This window comes from Callithrix jacchus, chromosome 14 (assembly GCF_049354715.1).
Source record: "Callithrix jacchus isolate 240 chromosome 14, calJac240_pri, whole genome shotgun sequence".
NCBI lineage: Eukaryota > Metazoa > Chordata > Mammalia > Primates > Cebidae > Callithrix > Callithrix jacchus.
This window is the reverse complement of record NC_133515.1, coordinates 58,494,344-58,513,990: the sequence shown is the minus strand read 5'-3', so window position 1 is coordinate 58,513,990 and position 19,647 is coordinate 58,494,344. Positions and strand designations below refer to the sequence as shown.

The 19,647-nt window shown below is 38.7% G+C and overlaps 1 protein-coding gene across 2 annotated transcripts in view; it reads right to left on the bottom strand.

Moving 5' to 3' along the window:
• PNPT1 (polyribonucleotide nucleotidyltransferase 1) overlaps positions 1–19,647 on the bottom strand; it is a 60,912-nt gene that overhangs the window by 31,599 nt on the left and 9,666 nt on the right. For both annotated transcript variants that reach the window (XM_002757742.7, XM_008980683.5), the window contains exons 4-13: positions 14,861–14,966; positions 13,971–14,020; positions 12,061–12,124; positions 11,915–11,962; positions 10,879–10,992; positions 5,467–5,653; positions 4,573–4,624; positions 3,882–3,939; positions 563–659; positions 4–106 (exon numbers count right to left, since the gene is read on the bottom strand). In XM_002757742.7, coding sequence (XP_002757788.1) covers positions 4–106; positions 563–659; positions 3,882–3,939; positions 4,573–4,624; positions 5,467–5,653; positions 10,879–10,992; positions 11,915–11,962; positions 12,061–12,124; positions 13,971–14,020; positions 14,861–14,966 — 879 coding nt within the window. The remainder of the gene's footprint in view (positions 1–3; positions 107–562; positions 660–3,881; positions 3,940–4,572; positions 4,625–5,466; positions 5,654–10,878; positions 10,993–11,914; positions 11,963–12,060; positions 12,125–13,970; positions 14,021–14,860; positions 14,967–19,647) is intronic.

Here is a 19,647-nt window from a genome sequence, read left to right as displayed (position 1 = left end):
TACCTGTGTTTGTCCTCTTTGAAATAGTGCTGATCCATGAAGGGTTTTAAACATATCTACCTCACAACTTACATTCCTAAGTGAAGTCAAATCCCGACCATCGCACCTATAGTGATAGAAGAAATAAGTATGTAATATCATGCTACAAATCAGAAAAATCACCTATCTTTATCTCTGCCAGGATGTTCTCAACCTCAGTTGTGTATCACAATCGTCTGTGGAACTTTAAAAAATAATACAGATAATTGAGCACTATCCTGATTCACTGAATCAGAATGTCTGCAGTTCAATCTATACACCTGTGTTGATCAAGAGCTCCACGGGTAATCCTGAAATACAGTCAGGGCTGGCAAGCACTCACTGCTTTACACATAAGGCCCAAGACAGATGGTCATATTGCCATATACTCATTCTTCAATAGGGGTCCATTTATATAGCAAATATTATAATTCTTTACTGTTCACTTGAAAGAAAATAAACTTTCTTTGATGAAGTTTCCATTTTCAAGGCAACTTGCAGAGACAGTACATGCTTCAATTTCATCAAAAAAGGGTATGTTTACCTTTTGTATTCATTCAAAATAATACTTCTAAAAACCTCCTTTGCAACAACATTGAAGGATTCTATTATTTCAAATGGATCGGCCTCTGGAAATTTTTCTATAGAAAAACAAACCAAAATAAAGATTTTTACTTATGAGGAGACAGGATTTCTCTGAAGTTCACAGCATAAAATCAATTAACTACAGGAATCAACCAAGTCACATAAATTTGAACATTTAGTCCTCAGGCAAACAAAGTAGATAAGTAAAATGTTCTCAAGCAACTGTGACACATCAAGTACCAAGTACCACAACTGTGTTGTTATTGTGAACTTAGTTTGCTTTGAAATCAGTTCCCTTTTCTTTTTTTTTTTTTGGAGACAAAGTCTCACTCTATCGCCCAGGCTGGAGTGCAGTGGTGTGATCTTGGCTCACGGCAACCTCTGCCTCCCTGGTTCAAGCGATTCTCCTGCCTCAGCCTCCCTATTAGCTGGGATTACGGGTATGTGCTACCACGCACAGCTAATTTTGTATTTTCAGTAGAGATGGGGCTTCTCCATGTTGGTCAAGCTAGTTTTGAACTCCCGACCTCAGGTGAGCTACCCGCCTCAGCCTCCCAAGGTGCTGGGATTATAGACGTGAGCCACTGCGCCCAGCCTAATGGACAGTTTTAAGAGTAGTCACCCTCACTCTTTCTCCTTTATCTAAATCTGCAAATTGGGGAACAATTTTCAAAATGTTATGAATCCCTACAAACTGTTTTCTATCTAATATTTGTCAAGTGCCTTCATGAGCCAGGCATTTTATTGTTTTTTAAATACTTTTAACTTTCATTACAACTTATGAAACAAATTGAATTATTCTTATTGTACAGAAGAAAAAACTGAGGCTTAAAGGGGTGGAGTATGGTGTAAGAGATAACCAGTGAATTAAAAAAATAAAAAAAGAGGTGGAGTAAACTGCCTGAGACCACACAGCTAGTAACTGATACAGTTATGACCTGAATACAGATCTGTTAGCCTCAAAGGCTTATGGTTTTATTTTATTTTTAGCTTATGGCTTAGATGTTAAGCTATTCTATCCTATCAATTAATTTATGCCAAGCTTTAAGTACTGTTCTCTCATGTGTATGGTTTATTTTTTTGAGACAGAGTCTCACTCTGTTGCCCAGGCTGGAGTACAGTGGTGCGATCTCGACTCACTGCAACCTCTGTCTCCTGGGTTCAAGCAATTCTCCTGCCTCAGCCTCCTGAGTAGCTGGGACTATAGGTGCACACCACCATACCTGGCTAATTTTTGTATTTTTAGTAGAGATGGGGTTTCACCACATTGGCCAGGATGGTCTTGATCTCTTGACCTTGTGATCTGCCCGTGTTGGCCTCCCAAAGTACTGAGATTACAGGCATGTGCCACTGTGCCCAGCCATGTGTATGGTTTATTAAATATAACTTCAAAGTAACCAAAACATAAGAAATGGGCACATAAGATATATTAGTATCATATCTTCCTCAGACAAGAATAATTTTTAATATTAGGCCTCAATATCTTTATGCTTTAACTGAGTTGTACTTGTAAAGGAAAACAATCAGTACCAAAACATTTAAAATATTATCCTATCAACCCAGAGGGCTGTGAAGATATTCTACTATGTATAATATAGACAAAAAATCACTTTCTTTTAAAATAAGGCAGTATTTGCTATAAAATTTCTTTCTTACTAGACAGAATGAAATGTAGTGAGAAAGGATTAAACTTATTCAATGACAATTACAGTTAATGGCCTTAATATTATCAACGCTAACAGCAGTTTGTTTGTTTTTTTCCTTTTTTTCTAGACAGAGTTTTGCTCTATTGCCCAGGCTGGAGTCCAGTGGTGGATCTTCGCTCAGTGCAACCTCCACCTCATAGGTTAGGTTCCAGTGATTGTTGTGCCTTGGCCTCCTGAGTAGCTGGGGTTATAGGTGACTGCCACTACACTTGGCAATTTTTGTATTTTTGGTAGAGATGTTTCACCATGTTGGCCAGGCTGGTCTTGAACTCCTGATCTTAAGTGTCTGCTTTAGCCTCCCAAAGTGCTGGGATTACAGGCATGACACGCCATGCCCAGCCTGTTTTTTTAATCTTAAATATTCATGTGAAAGTATATTTATTAGAAAAATTAACAAAAATTATGTCATACTTCATTCGTATTCAGTTTGTGTGAGATTGATATTACATAATATGATCCTTTTCTTAATAATTTATGGAGAGCTGAATTACCTAAGATTTGTATCTTATAATTCCGCTAGGTATTAAGAATAAGAATAGCATCGGTTAATATTTATTGAACACTTACTGTGTGCCAGGCACAGATATATATGATTCACTCATTTAATCCCCATAAACTAGGTATTAATACTGCAATTTCACAGATCAAGAACTCAAGAATTTTAAAGAATATCTTTGGGTTTTCAAAAGACAATATACCAAGTTACACATCTTGTACGGTAAGAGTTTGATTCAGAAAAGATCAGGAACATTCAACATTTACTAGGTACCTACTCTGCATCAAATGTAGTGCTAGCCACATTCATGGAAGTTAATTTAGCAATAACCCTGTGAGCTATCACTACTGCAAGTTTATTGAAAATAAAGCTGAGAGGCCAGGCACAGTGGCTCACGCCTGTAATTCCAGCACTTTGGGAGGCCGAGGCAGGTGGATCATCTGAGATTGGAAGTTCAAGACCAGCCTGACCAACATGGAGAAACCCCGTCTCTACTAAAAATACAAAAAAAATTAGCTAGGCATGGTGGCGCATGCCTGTAATTCCAGCTACTTGGGAGGCTGAGGCAGGAGAATTGCTTGAACCTGGGAGGCTGAGGTTGCAGTGAGCCAAGATCGTGCCACTGCACTCCAGCCTGGGCAACAAGAGTGAGACTCTGTCTCAAAATAAAAAAAGAAAAAAAAAGAAAATGAAGCTGAGAAGCAATGAGAGTAACATTTATTTGAGATCTTCAACCAAAGTTAAAAAAAAAGTCTATTATTTCTTTTAACGCTTTTTACATTAAAAAATACATAGTAATTGAGGTTCTGTGCAAAAGGACTTTCTTTTTCCCCTGAAACAGTTCAGGGAAGCTTTGGAGAAGAGGTGGCATTTGAGCCTTGAGTTAGAAAAAGATCACCGGCTATGAGAGAGCATTCCAGGCCTAGGGAACAGCAGCTGTAAAGGTCAAAGTCCTTTGAACTCTCCTTTTCTTACAGACGTGATGCCCTTCCTCTTTGACTTTTAATCCCAAGAAGCAAGAGCCAGGCCATACCTTATTAAGGTTGCCCTCAACAAAAAAATGAAATAAAATTTACCTTTTAGTTGTTCCTCTGTATCTAATCTTATTTTGTTAACAGCTTCATCCCTGGAAATCTAAAAGAAAGTTGAGGTTCAGTTATTACATAGACATGGCAACATTTAACCTTTGTTTTCTAATTATTATACAATGAATACATTGTGAGTTACTCAGATTTCTCTAACTGTAATATTCTTTAAAATATTAGAATTGGTTGATTTATGACAAATATTACTGTTAATTCATTCAAATACATTTGTATACTCCCCTAAAACTTACATTAAAAAAGAAAAGAACTTTGGGAGGCCAAGGTGGGCAGATCACCTGAGGCCAGGAGTTCCAGACCAGTCTGGCCAAAATGGTGAAACCCTGTTTCTACTAAAAGTACGAAAGATAGCCAGGCGTGGTGGCGTGCACCTGTAATCCCAGCTACTTAGGAGACTGAGGCAGGAGAACCGCTTGACCCTGGAAGGTGGAAGTTGTACTGAGCCAAGATCACACCACTGCACTCCATCCTGGGCTACAGAGTGAAAATCTTGTCTCAAAAACAAAACAAAACAATGGAGAAATAAGCAGTTGGGCTTTTGTTAGCTTTTTGTTTAGAAATTTCTAATAAAAATAGGGCTAACATTCATAAAGAAAATTACATGAGTTATGACAAAAATGTATTCCTAGGACAATTATTTAAGACAAAATTCAGGTATACCTACCTTATCATGTTCATAATCTGTAAAAACTGCGTAAAGTTTCTCCATAGTGAGTCTATTTAAGCACAAAATAAATGTTAGCATAATATTTGGAAACAGGCAGTTTTTATTATAAACAAAACTGAAATATTTAATAATAATCAGCTAAAACTTTAATAAATACTTCAGAAAGAATTAAAAATTTATATTGCTATTTATCATTGCTCATCTGTTTACTATTTATGGTACAGAACACAAATTTCTTTCTCCCACCCTCTCAGGGGAAATCACATATGGTATCCTGCTCTCTTCTTTTTAATTGTTCAATTAATTTCACCTTTTACATACTTTTTTAAACCTCTTCCTTTCTTCCATTCCACCCATTTTGGCTCAGTTATCACAGGAAACTCTTTTGCTAGGAAGAGTTAATTTAATGTCTAACTGATGGCTGTGCAACTGACATTGAGGGAAAAGTATTAACCTTTTTAATTTTTTCAAATAAAATAATTTTCCAGTGATTCATTTACATTTACAGAGTGTCTGCCTAACATTCTAAGCACTGGGCATTTAACAGTGATTACATCTGATTTCTTTTTGAGAATCTCAACAGTTTCCTTAGTATTCAAGTATCTTATGCTTTATTCTCCTTTTCCTAGACAAAGAGAGATGTGGGGATTACCTGAATCTTGACCAATAAACACAGTCTTTCATTTGAGATTCAAAGTTAGGCCTTACGAGAGTGATGTGGGCTTATCCTTTTTAAGGGAATAAACAGATATTTATTGGAATTACTCTTAAAACAGAAAAGTGCTATTTATGAAGTAATGCATGGGCAGTGCTTCCATGGGAAGTTTTTCTCCCAAGAGGAAATTAAATCTGATGACAATTTCATATTTTCATTTGCACAGATGTTCTTACTTATGAGCATGTTTCACAATCTCTGGCGAAGGGGTAAATAACTTCTGAGGTGTCCTCTTGGTAACACCAATTTCTTTTACCAACTGCTGGATGCCTTGAATTATTTGTTGGGTATATTTCACTCCAAATTTGATAGCATGGCAAAAGTCCTGCTGTAAAATGTTCTCTGCAGAGGCTTCCAACATCACTATTTAAAGGGGGGAAAAAATAATTGCCATCAAAGCTCTTAGTAACATTTTCAAATACCATGACATGACATAAATATTATAGATCAATTTTAGTTCTTAGTGATAGGTCCACTATGATTTCTTTCCTCAGAATCAAGAGACTTCCAAAATGTAAGCAGCAGTAAACGAATTAAAAAGAAACCTTGGTATCTGTATTTAGGTTTATATTCTTTTTAAGTTTAAGGAGCTACTTCCATAAAAAATGAAACAAAAAAGAAATTATGCATATATTTTAGAAATAAGTTCTACTGAGCTATAAGTCACATAAAATAAAAATTCAATCTTTTAAAGTATACAAGTGCATTTGTTTTTAATACATATTTTAAATAAAATTTAAAAATATGCAACACGGTAGGAATCTAATAAGTATTTCCTGTTTAACAATTGTCACATTATCTAATTCTTGCACAGATAGGGAAATCTTTACAGTGATCCTTTTTCAAGTAAGCCAACTAAAGGACTGTGATGACCATCAGAAAAAGAAAGCTTTTATAACAATGAAACTCCTGTGTAGTGCAGGTAGAAGTCGGGCTTCTAAAATGCACTATTTAGCTTCAGTTTTGCATTCTGAAAGGCTGACTAGCCTCCTGCCTACTTGTGTGTCATTTCTGGTGTTTTGCAACTTGTACAAAGTCAAAGATCATGCAACTTGACTTATCAACTCATGCAAATGCATAGTTATCAACATATTTTATATATTTAACTGCATCCTGTTGTCATTAAGATTTATTATTATCTGACTCATCACTTCTAAGGTTTCTAGGTTTAATTTATAATAGAACGAATGCCTCCACCCCCTCAATGTGCTTTATATGTTAGAATTCCATCAGCCAACTGAAGTGAACCCATTAAAGGATCTAATATTTAGGTTATCAGAGTCATGGAAGAATAGGAGAAAGAGGTCAGGGCTGAAAAAGTACTAGAAAAAATAATTGTTGAGGCTGGGCGTGGTGGCTCATGCCTGTGATCCTAGCACTCTGGGAGGCCGAGGCGGGCAGATCACCTGAGGTCGGGAGTTCAAGACCAGCCTGACCAACATGGTGAAATACCATCTTAAAAAAAAATGCTGAAAACTCCTCAAATTCGACAGACACAAATGTACAGATTCAAAGTAAACTCTAAACTGGGTAACTCCCAAAAAAGCCAAGCCAAGAAACACCCTAATTAGACTTCTGAAAACCAAAGATAACAACTTGAAACCAGCCAGAGAAAAATGACACCTTACCTACAGGAGAAAAGCAATTCAAGTAACAGCATTTGCCACCAGAAACCATGGAGGCCAGAAGGAAGTGGCACAGTATTTTTCAGGTGCTGACAGAAAAAACTGTCAGCTGGGCGTGGTGGCTTACGCCTATAATCCCAGCACTTTGGGAGGCTGAGGTGGGCAGATCACCACCAGGTCAAGAGATTGAGACCATCCTGGCCAACATGATGAAACCCCATCTCTAATAAAAATACAAAAATTAGCTGGGTGTGGACGTATGCGCCTGTAGTCCCAGCTACTTGGGAGGCTGAGGCAGGAGAATCGCCTGAACCTGGGAGGCGGAGGTTGAAGTGAGCCAAGATCACCACCATACTCCAGCCTGATGACAGACCAAGACTCCGTCTCAAAAAACAAAAAAAAAGAACTGTCAACCCAGAATTCTCACCCAGTGAAAATACTAAGGAATGAAAGGGAAATCAAGACTCTGATGAAGAAGAAATAAGAAAATTTGTTGCCAGCCAACCTACCCTAAAAGAATAACTAAAGGAGGTTCTCTAAACAGAAATAAGTAAAGAAATCATGTACTGTTAGGAAAGAAAATCAGTATGCAAACTAAGAATAAATACAAAGGCCGGGCATGGTGGCTCACCTGAGGTGAGGAGTTCGAGACCAGCTCCCCCCTCCATGGTGAAACTTCATCTATACTAAAAATACTAAAAAAGTTAGCAGGGTGTTGGTGGTGGATGCCTGTAACTCCAGCTACTCAGGAGGCTGAGGCATGAGAATTGAAAATCACTTGAATCCAGGAGGTGGTGGTTGCAGTGAGCTGAGATTGCGCCACTACACTCCAGCCTGGGCAACAGAGTGAGACTCCATCTCAAAAAAAAATAAAAATAAAAAAGAGAGAATAAATACAGAGCAATAGGCTTCTCTTGAGTTTTCTAAATTATGTTTGATAGTTGAAGAAAAGTGAAAATTATAACACTGCCTGATATGGTTCTAACTGTAGAAGAAAATGAAAACTGCATTCCAAATGGGGGAGGGTAAAGGAAAATAAGGTTTCCATATTTTACACCAGGCGTGAAGAAGTTTCCTCTGATACAGGACATGAGATGGCTATATTCTTTTTCTCATCTGTATTTCCAGGATATCCTCTCACTTTCACAGAATTAAACAAGAGAATTAAAAAAATTCATTTAATGTTTGTAAATTATATCTCCATAAATTGCTTTTAAAAATAAAATATGTGGCCAGGTGTGGTGGCTCACGCCTATTGTCCCAGCACTTTGGGAGGCCAAGGTGGGAGGATCAGCCTGGTCTCAGAGCAACACAGCAAGGTCCTGTTCCTAAACAAAATAACAACTAGAAGATAAAAAACTCAGTTGTGATGATGTGCCTGTAGACTCAGCTATTCTGGAGGCTGAGGCAGGAGGATCACTTGAGCCCAGCAGTTTTGAGGCTACAGTGAGTCATGATCATGCCACTATACTCATACTATAGTCTGGACAACAGAGTTGAGAACCAGACTCAAAAAACAATATATATATATATGGCTGGGCATGGGACTCATGCTTGTAATTCCAGTGCTATGAAAGGCCAACACAGGAGGACTGCTTGAGGCCAGGAGTTTGAGACTAGCCTGGGCAATATAGTGAGATGCTATGTCTAATACAAATAATAAAAAAATTTTAAAAATAGAATATGATAAAGAAAAATGTATACCCACCCAAATAAATTTTGTTTTCACTCATTAAACTTAAATGCAATTCCTTTTTAAAAATACTTTATAAGACAATTCCTTCAGCCAGGTGTTGTGACATGTGCCTATAGTCCCAGCTACTCAGGAGGCTGAGGGCAGAGAATCACTTGAACCCTGGAGTTTGAGGCTATAGTGATGTATAATCACACCCCTGCATTCCAGCCTGGGTGACAGAGAGAGACTGCATCTCAAAAAAAAAAAAAAAAAATGGCCAGCATGGTGGCCCACGCCTGTAATCCCAGCACTTCAGGAGGCCGAGGTGGGTGGATCACTAGATCAAGACCATCTTGGCCAACATGGTGAAACCCTGTCCTATTAAAAATACAAAAATTAGCTGAGTATGGTGGCATATGCCTCAAGTCCAAGCTACTTGGGAAGCTGAGGCAGAAGAATTGCTTGAACCTGGAAGACAGAGGTTGCAGTGAGCTGAGATCACATCACTGCAGTCCAGCCTGGCTACAGAGTGAGACTCAGTGTCAAAAAAAAAAAAAAAAAAAAAAAAAGATTATTAGTTCATTCCTCTAATGTCTACTTATAATTAGAAGGGTTCAAACTCTAAGGCAGATAGTGGCTATATGACTAATTAGCAGCAGCTTTATTTCTGTGTCTTAATAACAATAGCAGGTACCAACTGTATGCTTCTTAGGTACCAGTAACATAGTAACATGCTGGGAACTTGCAAACCTTGACTCTTATCTTCGTAACCACCCTGTAAAGTAACCAGACCAGTTTACTAATAGAGAATAAATGAACACTGTAACTTTCAGCAAAAAATTCAGATGCAGATGAACAGGAAACCAGTACTTTGCTCAAGGCTCTGAGATGCTCGAACATGAGGTAGATGTCATCTATTATTCATGGCTTCCCCATTCTTTGGAATATCGTCTCTACATTTTTGATAGTTACCCACAGTACAAATCCCATCTTCTGGCAGAATACAAAAATCATTTCCTTGCCTCCCTTGTAGTCAAGGGTATGGTTGTGTGCCGCAGTTCTGCTCAGTGAGATGTAAATGGAAACTGCTGTGTGGGGATTTCTGGGAAAGTTGCTTAAAATGCAGGTTGACTCACTCAACTCACTTTTTGCTATTCCCTTCTTTTTTCTTTCTCCTGCCTTTAAGTCAGATGAATTGGCCAGAGCTCTTCATGCCATTCATCAGCATGAAGATGAGGCCACATCTTGAGGACAGCAAAGGAGAAAGCTAAAAAGAATCTAGATTTCTTAAGATGGCATGGAACCACTATCACTGTCGTAGATTTACCACCTCTGAATTTCTTTTACCTGAGCGAAAAATAAGTTTCCAACTTAAGTCTTGTTTATTTGGTTTGACAACACAACCCCAAATAATAGGTGGGGATTTTTCCATCTTCTAGAACCTCATTTTAACTTCCATCACTGGCTAACATACCAGAAGCAGAAGCTAGAAATGAGATGTTTCACATATTACTTGTACAAAAAAAAGCAGTAAAAGCTGAATAGTTTATGTTTCATCAAAATGTTCCCACATCAGAAAATCCTATGTCAAAAAGTCCCACATGTCAAACATCACATAGAATAAATAAACAATAGAAGCCCTTAAATAATTTATACAAGATCACATGATTATAGTGGCAGAGACAGGTTTTAAATCTAGGTCATTCTGATTGCTAAAGCCCATTTTCCTTCCATGGAACAAGGACTTGATTTTCATTCATGCAAGTATGACATTTCTGTTACAAGGAGTAAGTGAAAATGGCCCATGGCCAATGCATTTCTTTATTTTATTACTAATTTTCCACCTGGTAGAAATGGGTCACTTCTCAAGAGGATACCAAGCAGACCGAGAATGAGGTAGCTACATTATAATATTTAAGCTAATAAAATGGTTACTACTAGACTTAGAACTTCTATTTTTAAACTGAGTTATTTAGATTAATAACTTATTCATTTAAACATAATTATTGAAATTATTTTTAGACTATAAATAATTAGTCTACAAATAATTACCGAAATTATCTTGGTAAAGATTTTTGTATATTTTAAATAAAGCTGAATAATAACATCCTGTAATTTTAGGTATCATTTGATATGAAGCAAGATCACTACAAAAACAAGACAGATAAAACATAACAAAAATTTTTATGGCTGCCGACAAAACGTACACACAAAGAGTTTAAATTCAGTTTAAGAAGCCAGAACTTGTAAGTAAAATCCTGAACAAATAGGGTATTTAAACAACTTACCAATCTGACTTTTAGGTGCTCCAGCAACCACCAGATTTAAAGTACTAGAAGACATTTCTTTTCTTGTTGGGTTAACAACACATTCTCCATCAATCATTCCTATTCGTACTGCCCCTAAAATGTATTAGAATATTGAAAAACATTTAATGGAAATTCAGTTTTCAAGACATTATTCTAGTGATGGCTTCAATCCCATCTTTGATTGTGACCACAGAATAAAATCCCTATTTCTACCATGGTATTTAAGACCCACAGAACATCCTATCCTGCCCTACCTTCTGGCCTCACTGGACCGCTGTGAACTGCTCAAATATACTGCTCCCTCCACACCTCCATGATTCTGCTCATGTCTGCCCCCTGGTCTAGACAGTACTCTCTCTAAGGCAAATGCTTAACATCAGATCCTACTAAGGTTCAGCTTACAATATGACTACTCCAAGGAGCCCTCTTTGACAACCTGACCACACAAAATCAAACCTGCTCTTCTCTACCACATTCTTAGCATTTTGACTCTCTTTATAATAACACTGATTATAAATAACTATCTGTCTCCTTTATGCTGAAATCAAGAAATGCATCTTTTACTATTGTATTCCTAGGGCCTAGTCTGCCTAGGACACTTGATAATTATTTACTCAATGAGCTATTTTTAAATTGCATGATTATGACTTATAAGAGCGTAAGTTACATTAATTTTACCCTGAAAGAGTATATACTCTGATAATTTCCCAGTTTTAAAAAAAAGGAAGTCCTCTAATAGAAAGAGACAATTAAGAAGTCAAAATATCTAGGGACATATAATCTGTAATACCATCACATACTGCTATTAGGAACAGAACCCAAGACAAAGATGAAAATGTCTGAAAGATCTGAAAGGAGACTTAGAATGTCATCTAGTTCAATTCCTGAAGAGGTACTAAATCAGAGCCATATGCCATTGCTATAACATGCTCACTTTTACGAAAAAAAAAAAAAAAAAAAAAAAAAAAAATATATATATATACACATGATTTCTTATTTTTAAATCCTAACTTACCAACAGGTCCATTCCAAGGAATATCTGATAATGAGAGGGCTACAGAAGCTTAAAAAAAAAAAAGAGAGAGAAATAGGACTGAAATTAAAATTTCATTGCTTTAAAAAAATCAACAGTGAAATTTTAATCTCTACTTTTATACTTACCGCCATTAATTGCTAGGACATCAGGCTCATTAATACCATCTACTGCTAACAGATTACACAGAACCTGGTGTAAGGGAAAAATTTAAAGCACTTAAAATAATCTGTTTGATTTGGAAGGATTATCATTTAGGTTAACATCCTGGCCTAACATACAAGAGCATTATATGGCTAAAAGGACATCTTAATTTTGCTTTCATTTAACTAAATGCTTGACATTGGACAAATTACTTAAACCTCAAAAGCTTCATCATCTTTAAAAGGGAAAAACAGGACAGTCATGGTAGTTCACACCTATAATCCCAGCACTTCAGGAGGCTGAGGTGGGCAGATCACCTAAGTTTAGTTTGATCAACATGGTGAAACCCTGTCTTTACTAAAAAGACAAAAATTAGCCGGGTGCGGTGGCCCACACCTGTAGTCCCAGCTAACCAAGAGGCTGAGGCAAGAGAATCTCCTGAACCCAGGAGGCAGAGGTTGCAGTAAGCTAAGATCGCACCACTGCACTCTAGCCTGGGGAACAGGGTAAGGCTCTGTCTTTAAATAAATGGGAAGAATAATGGCATCTTCCCAAAGGGTTCCTGTGATAATTAGAGAAATGCCATAGGTAAAGCATTGACGACAGTCCTCAAATGTTGCAAGTATTCAGTAAATGTTAGCTATTTCTATCATATAAAAATATTTTCTGTTGGACCGGTGCGGTGGCTCACACCTTGTAATACCAACATTTGGGAGGCCAGGGAGGCAGATCACAAGGTCAGGAGTTCGAGACCAGCCTGGCCAACATGGTGAAACCCTGTCTCTACTAAAAATACTAAATTGGCCAGGTGTGATGGTGGGCACCTGTGATCCCAGCTACTCGGGAGGCTAAGGCAGGGAGAATCACTTGAACCTGGGAGGCGGAGGTTGCAGCGAGTCAAGATCACGCCATTGCAATCCAGCCTGGGCTACGGAGGAAGACTCCATCTCAAAAAACAAAACAAAACAAAAAACACAAAAATTTGTTTATAAGCATAGATGAAACAAACTTTACACTGCAATAATGTGCCCATATCATGCACTTAAGAAAAAAACTTCCCTAACCAAGTGTGGTGGCTCATGCCTGTAATAACAGCATTTTGAGAGGTCTGAGGCAGGAGGATCGCTTGAGACCAGCCTGGTTTACATACTCTCTACAAAAAACAAAAAAAATGTAGCTGGGTATGGTGGTTTGTGCCTGTAGTCCCAGCTACTCAGGAGGCTAAGGTGGGAGGATCATTTGGGCTCAGGAGTTTGAGGCTGCAATGAGCCATAATCATGCCAACTCTACTCCAGTCTGGGCAACAGAGGCCTTGACTCAAAAACAAAACCACCACCACCACCACCACCACCAACAAAAACTTCCCTGAGGCTGAGGCTGTGATATTCTTGCAAAGGCATAATTGTAAGTGTATTTATTTATTTCAAATGAATAAAATGGTTACTTAAGTATATGTGTCATTATCCTAAAAGAGAATACTATTCAAAAAGTACTAACATACAATATAGGTTCAGAGGATCCAGCAATAAGATTAGGTAATAAAAATTAGTTACATTGGTTGTCCTATACTATAACTAATATGACCTACAAGGCCCAGCCTGATCTGGCCCCCAATCACTCTAGTCATGCTGACCTTCTTTTTAAACTCACTAATTTCTTTCCTGCCTCTGGGCTTTCATGCTTCCCTGACACACCTTGGTTGGCTAACTCCTACCCGTAATTCTGGTGTCAACTCAAATAGAAAAGTACTATATTTTTTCAAAAACTTAATGTAAAATATAACATCATAAAAAATTCTTATGTTCATTATAATGTTTAGCCTAGGAAGTATTATAGAGATTCATTAAGGAATTTTTGACTAATTGGTGACTAAACAACCTAAACCAGAACCTACCTGTGTATCATAGAAGTAGCCAGCTGGGAAGAGGGGTCTAATCGAACGATCTGCCAAAAGAAAAAAAAAGATGTTACACAGTACTGAAAGAGCTGCTTTTCAGTTCAAAACTTTTGAACTAGTATAGATAGCCGTTCAGTATGTTTTCAAGAAAGGTCCCCCACCCCGGACTAATTTACTAAGAGGGACACAGATAAATGTAAGTGCTTCCATTAATGCATACCATTCCCTAACAATAAAACACAAACATGGAAGGAGCACTTTAACTAAAAAGATTGGGGAGCAACTTTCCATTCTGGTTCCATAGGCATCAGTTATATATGTAAGCAGAGCAAAGAGACTTCAGACCAATAGCAGACCAAAAGAAAATGCTTCCTTGCTACCTTGTGTCCGAGGTCTGTATATAAACATACATAAAATAGCAAGTTCTGGATAGAAGAGCTATAAATTACATATGATCCCACCATATGTAGGGATGTTAAAGACTTGAAAGATATGGACATATTTCAGTAGCTGATGACTACTGAATAGTTTAGGAATTACTATATTGAACATGAAAAAGGTACTGGAAATAGATTCAGCAGAGTAGAGGCATGGGCTATAAAGTTCATATGCTTGATAGAGATTTACTCATTTAGTCAACAAATATTTATTGAATGCCTCTTCTGTGCTAAGCAGTTTACCAGGTACTAGGGATTCAACAGTGAAGAAACAACATTTCTTTTTCTCTCATAGAGCCCATATTTTAGTAAGAGAATAGAGAGTGAATAATCTTAGGTGGTGTTAATGCTATGAAAGAAAACTTAAGACATGTTCTAGAACACAGACGAAAAAGAAGAGATGCTAACATAGCTATATCAGAGATGAATGCCTCTATGTTAATATCTTACCTATTACTCGACTTGTAAGAATTTCCTTATCAGAAGTACCAATCTCTCTTCTCAGATAGTTAGTGGGAATTCTACCTGCTGCAGCAGCCTTTTGTCTGTAGTCAACCTGAAGCAACAATAAAAACGAATTCATATAATTCTTTTTGCAGAAAGAAACTATACTATAAGAACTACTGTATGAATGCTGATTCTCCTAAGGTTGCTAACAACATAGTCTAGACTCAGAGTAAAGAATGTTATTTATTTAGCATTTTGTAACTCTTGGGGAAAGGAAAGTTATAGAAATGTTTCTGCAAAGTAATTTAAAAAAATATTCAGGTGCAGTAGCACACGCCTGTAATCCCAGCACTTTGGGAGGCCAAGGCAGGAAGATCACTTGAGGCCAGGAGTTTCAGACCTGCCTGGGTTAACGTAGAAAGACCTTGTCTCTAACAACAAAAAAAATTAGGATGATGGCAGTTCAGGAGCAGCTCAGGATCGCAGCTACCAGTGAAAGTGCAGAGGGTGAGTGGATGCCGCATTTCCAGACGGATCTTTATTGCCCACAGACCAGGAGATTCCCAGGTGGAGGAGCCCCACGGGTCGCCAGCACGGTTATTTTGGCCAGCGCAGCAGTTCTCCATACAAAAGTACACTGGTCTGGTTGCCCTTTTAAGCTGGCCATTGGAGCTCCGGGAAGGCAGAGTTGCCCATTCATTTGATTAAACAGGGGACAGAAACAGGGAGCCAGGCCAGGAGATTCCTGGGCAGCGCCATTGTTTCAGCCAGCGCAATGGGTCGCTGCACGGGAAATCACACAGATCCCGGTGCCTTTTCAGCAGGCTACTGGAACACCTGGGAGAGAGTCAACTGTTCAACTTTAAAAAAAAAAGGCTCTGACGCAGGGAGCCAGGTGATCAGGCTCAGCGGGTCCCCCCCCCACCGCACACACAAAAAAACATAGCAATTGGAAATGCCCTGGGTTGTGAGTTTCATGGCAAGCATAGCTGAACCTGGGACAGTCCAGCTCTGTGGGGAAGGGGCATCTGCCATTACCCAGGCACTCCACCCCTATGGAGGTAGTCAACCATTGCTGAGGCAGCCCGTCATTGCTGAGGCAACCCACCACTACAGAGAGTCTGCCATTACAGACGTGGGCCACCATTGCTGAGGCATTTCTAACCACACCTATATAAACAGGACTGCAGGGAAGGTCACAAGGCAGCAGGGCAGAGCCCACAGCAGCTCAGCAAAGCCTCTGCAGGAAGACAGTGACTAGGCTGCCTCCTTGCTGGGCAGGACAGCCCTTAGAAAAAAGGCAGCAGCACAATAGAAACTCATAAAGCCCTAACTCCCTGGGACAGAGCACCTGGGGAAAAAAAGGGGGTTTATGAGTTCTGCTGCAGCAGACTTAAACATACCTGCCCAGCAGCTCTGAACAATGGAGCTCACAGCTCAGCACTTGAGCTCCTATAAAGGACAGACTGTCTCCTCAAGCAGCTCCCTGACCTCTGTATAACCAAAGAGTTACCTCACAAAAGACTGATCAGACTGACATTTGGCGGGCATCATTCTGGGACAAAGATAGCGGAAGAAGAAACTGGTAGCAACCCTTACTGTTCTGCAGCTGCTGCAGGTGATCCCCAGGCAAGCAGGGCCTGGAGTGGACCTCAGCAGTCCTACAGCAGAGGGGCCAGACTGTTAGAAGGAAAAATAAGAAACAGAAATAACTTCATCATCAACTGGATGTGCACTTAGAGACCCAATCTGAAAATCGGCAACTACAAAGATGACAGGTGGATAAATCCACAAAGATGGGAAGAAACCAGCACAAAAAGGAAGAAAACACCCAAAACCAGAACACCTCTCCTTTTACAAGGAATCACAGCTCCTCACCAGCAAGGGAACAAGGCTGGATGGAGAATGAGTGTGATGAAATGAAAGAATTAGACTTCAGAAGGTGGGTAATGAGAAACTTCTGAGTTAAAAGAACATGTTCTAACCCAATGCAAAGAAACTAAGAACCTTGAAAAAAGACTTGTCGAAATGTTAACGAGAATGGACAACTTAGGGAGGAATATAAGTGAATTTATGGAGCTGAAAAACACAACATGAGAACTTTGAGAAGCCTGCACAAGTTTCAACAGCCGAATTGACCAAGCAGAAGAAAGTATATCAGAGGTCGAGGATCAACTCAATGAAATAAAATGAGAAGGCAAGATTAGAGGAAAAAGCGTAAAAAGGAATGAACAAAGTCTCCAAGAAATATGGGACTATGTGAAAAGACCTAATCTACATTTGATAGGTGTACCTGAATGTGACAAAGAGAATGAATCCCAGCTGGAAAATACTCTTCAGGATATTATCCAGGAAAACTTCCCCAACCTAGCAAGGCAGGCCAATATTCAAGTCCAGGAAATTCAGAGAACACCACAACGATATTCTGCAAGAAGAGCAACCCCAAGGCACATAATCTTCAGATTCACCAGGGTTGAAACGAAGGAGAAAATATTAAGGGCAGCCAGAGAGAAAGGTTGGGTCACCCACAAAGGGAAGCCCATCAGACTCACAGCAGATCTCTCAGCAGAAACGCTACAAGCCAGAAGAGAGTGGGGGCCAATATTCAACATCCCCAAAGAAAAGAACTTTCAACCCAGAATTTCATATCCAGCTAAACTAAGCTTCATAGTGAAGGAAAAATAAAATCCTTTGTGAACAGCAAGTACTCAGAGATTTAGTCGCCACCAGGCCTGCTTTACCAGAGCTCCTGAAAGAGGCACTACACATAGAAAGGAACAAACAGTACCAGCCACTCCAAAAACATACCAAATGGTAAAGAGCATCAACAAAATGAAGAATCTGCATCAACTAACGGGCAAAACAGCCAGCTATCATCAAAATGGCAGTATAAAATTCACATATAACAATATTAACCCTAAATGTAAATGGACTAAACGTACCAATCAAAAGACACAAACTGGCAAATTGGATAAAAAAGCCAAAATCCATCGGTGTGCTGTATCCAGGAAACCCACCTCACATGCAAGGATACACAAAGGCTCAAAATAAAGGGATGGAGGAAGATTTACCAAGCAAATGGAGAGCAAAAAAAAGCAGGAGTTGCAATTATCATCTCTGATAAAATAGACTTTAAAGCAACAAAGATCAAAAGACACAAAGAAGGATATTCCATAATGGCAAAAGGATCGATGCAACATGAAGAGCTAACAATCCGAAACATATACGTATCCAATACAGGAGCACCCAGATACATAAGGCAAGTTCTTAATGACTTACAAAGAGACTTAGACTCCCACACAATAATAGTGGGAGAAATTAACACCTCATTGTCAATATTAGATCAACCAGACAGAAAATTAACAAGGATATTCAGGACTTGAACTCAGACCTGGAACAAGCAAACCTAATAGACATTTTCAGAACTCTCCATCCCATATTCACAGAATATACATTCTTCTCAGCAGCACATCACACCTACTCTAAAATTGACCACATAATTGGAAGTAAAGCACTCCTCAGCAAATGCAAAAGAACAGAAATCATAACAAACATTCTCTCAGACCACAGTGCAATCAAGTTAGAACTCCAAATTCAGAAACTAACTCAGAACCACATAGCTTCATGGAAACTGAACAACTGGCTCTTGAATGTTGACTGGACAAACAATGAAATGAAGGCAGAAATAATGATGTTCTTCGAAACCAACGAGAACGAAGACACAACATACCAGAATCTCTGGGACACATTTAAAGCCGTCTCTAGAGGAAAATATATAGCAATAATGCCCACATGAGAAGGAAGGAGAGATCCAAAATTGACACCCTATCATCAAAATTGAAAGAGCTAGAGGAGCACGATCAAAAAAACTCAAAACCTAGCAGAAGACAAGAAATAACTAAGACCAGAGCAGAACTGAAGGAGATAGAGACACAAAAAACCCTTCAAAAAATCAATAAATCCAGGAGCTGGTTTTTCGAAAAGATCAACAAAATAGACCACTAGCCAGATTAATAAAAAAGAAAAGAGAGAATAACCAAATAGATGCAATAAAAAACGATAAAGGGGATATCACCAGAGATTCCACAGAAATTCAAACCATCATCAGAGATTATTAAAAACAACTCTATGCACATAAACTAGTAAACCTGGAAGAAATGGATAAATTCCTGGACACTTGCCTCCTCCCAAGCCTAAACCAGGAAGAAGTCGAAACCCTGAATAGGCCAATAACAAGATCTGAAGTTGAGGCAGCAATTAAGAGCCTATCACATAAAAAAAGCCAGGTCTAGATGGGATCATAGCCGAATTCTACCAGACACACAAAGTGGAGCTGGTACCATTCCTTCTGAAACTATTCCAAATAATCCAAAAAGAAGGAATCCTCCCCAAATCATTTTATGAGACCAACATCATTCTGATACCAAAACCCAGCAGAGACTCAACAAGAAAAGAAAACTTCAGGCCAATATCCATGATGAACACAGATGCAAAAATCTTCAATAAACTACTGGCAAGCCAATTGCAACAGCACATCAAAAAGCTTATCCACCACAATCAAGTAGGATTCATCCCAGGGATGCAAGGCTGGTTCAACATACGCAAGTCTATCAACATAATTCACCACATAAACAGAACCAAAGACAAAAACCACATGATTATCCCAATTGATACAGAGAAGGCCTTTAACAAAATTCAACAGCCCTTTATGCTAAAAGCCCTCAATAAAATAGGTACTGATGGAACGTATCTCAAAATAATAAAAGCCATTTATGACAGACCAATAGCCA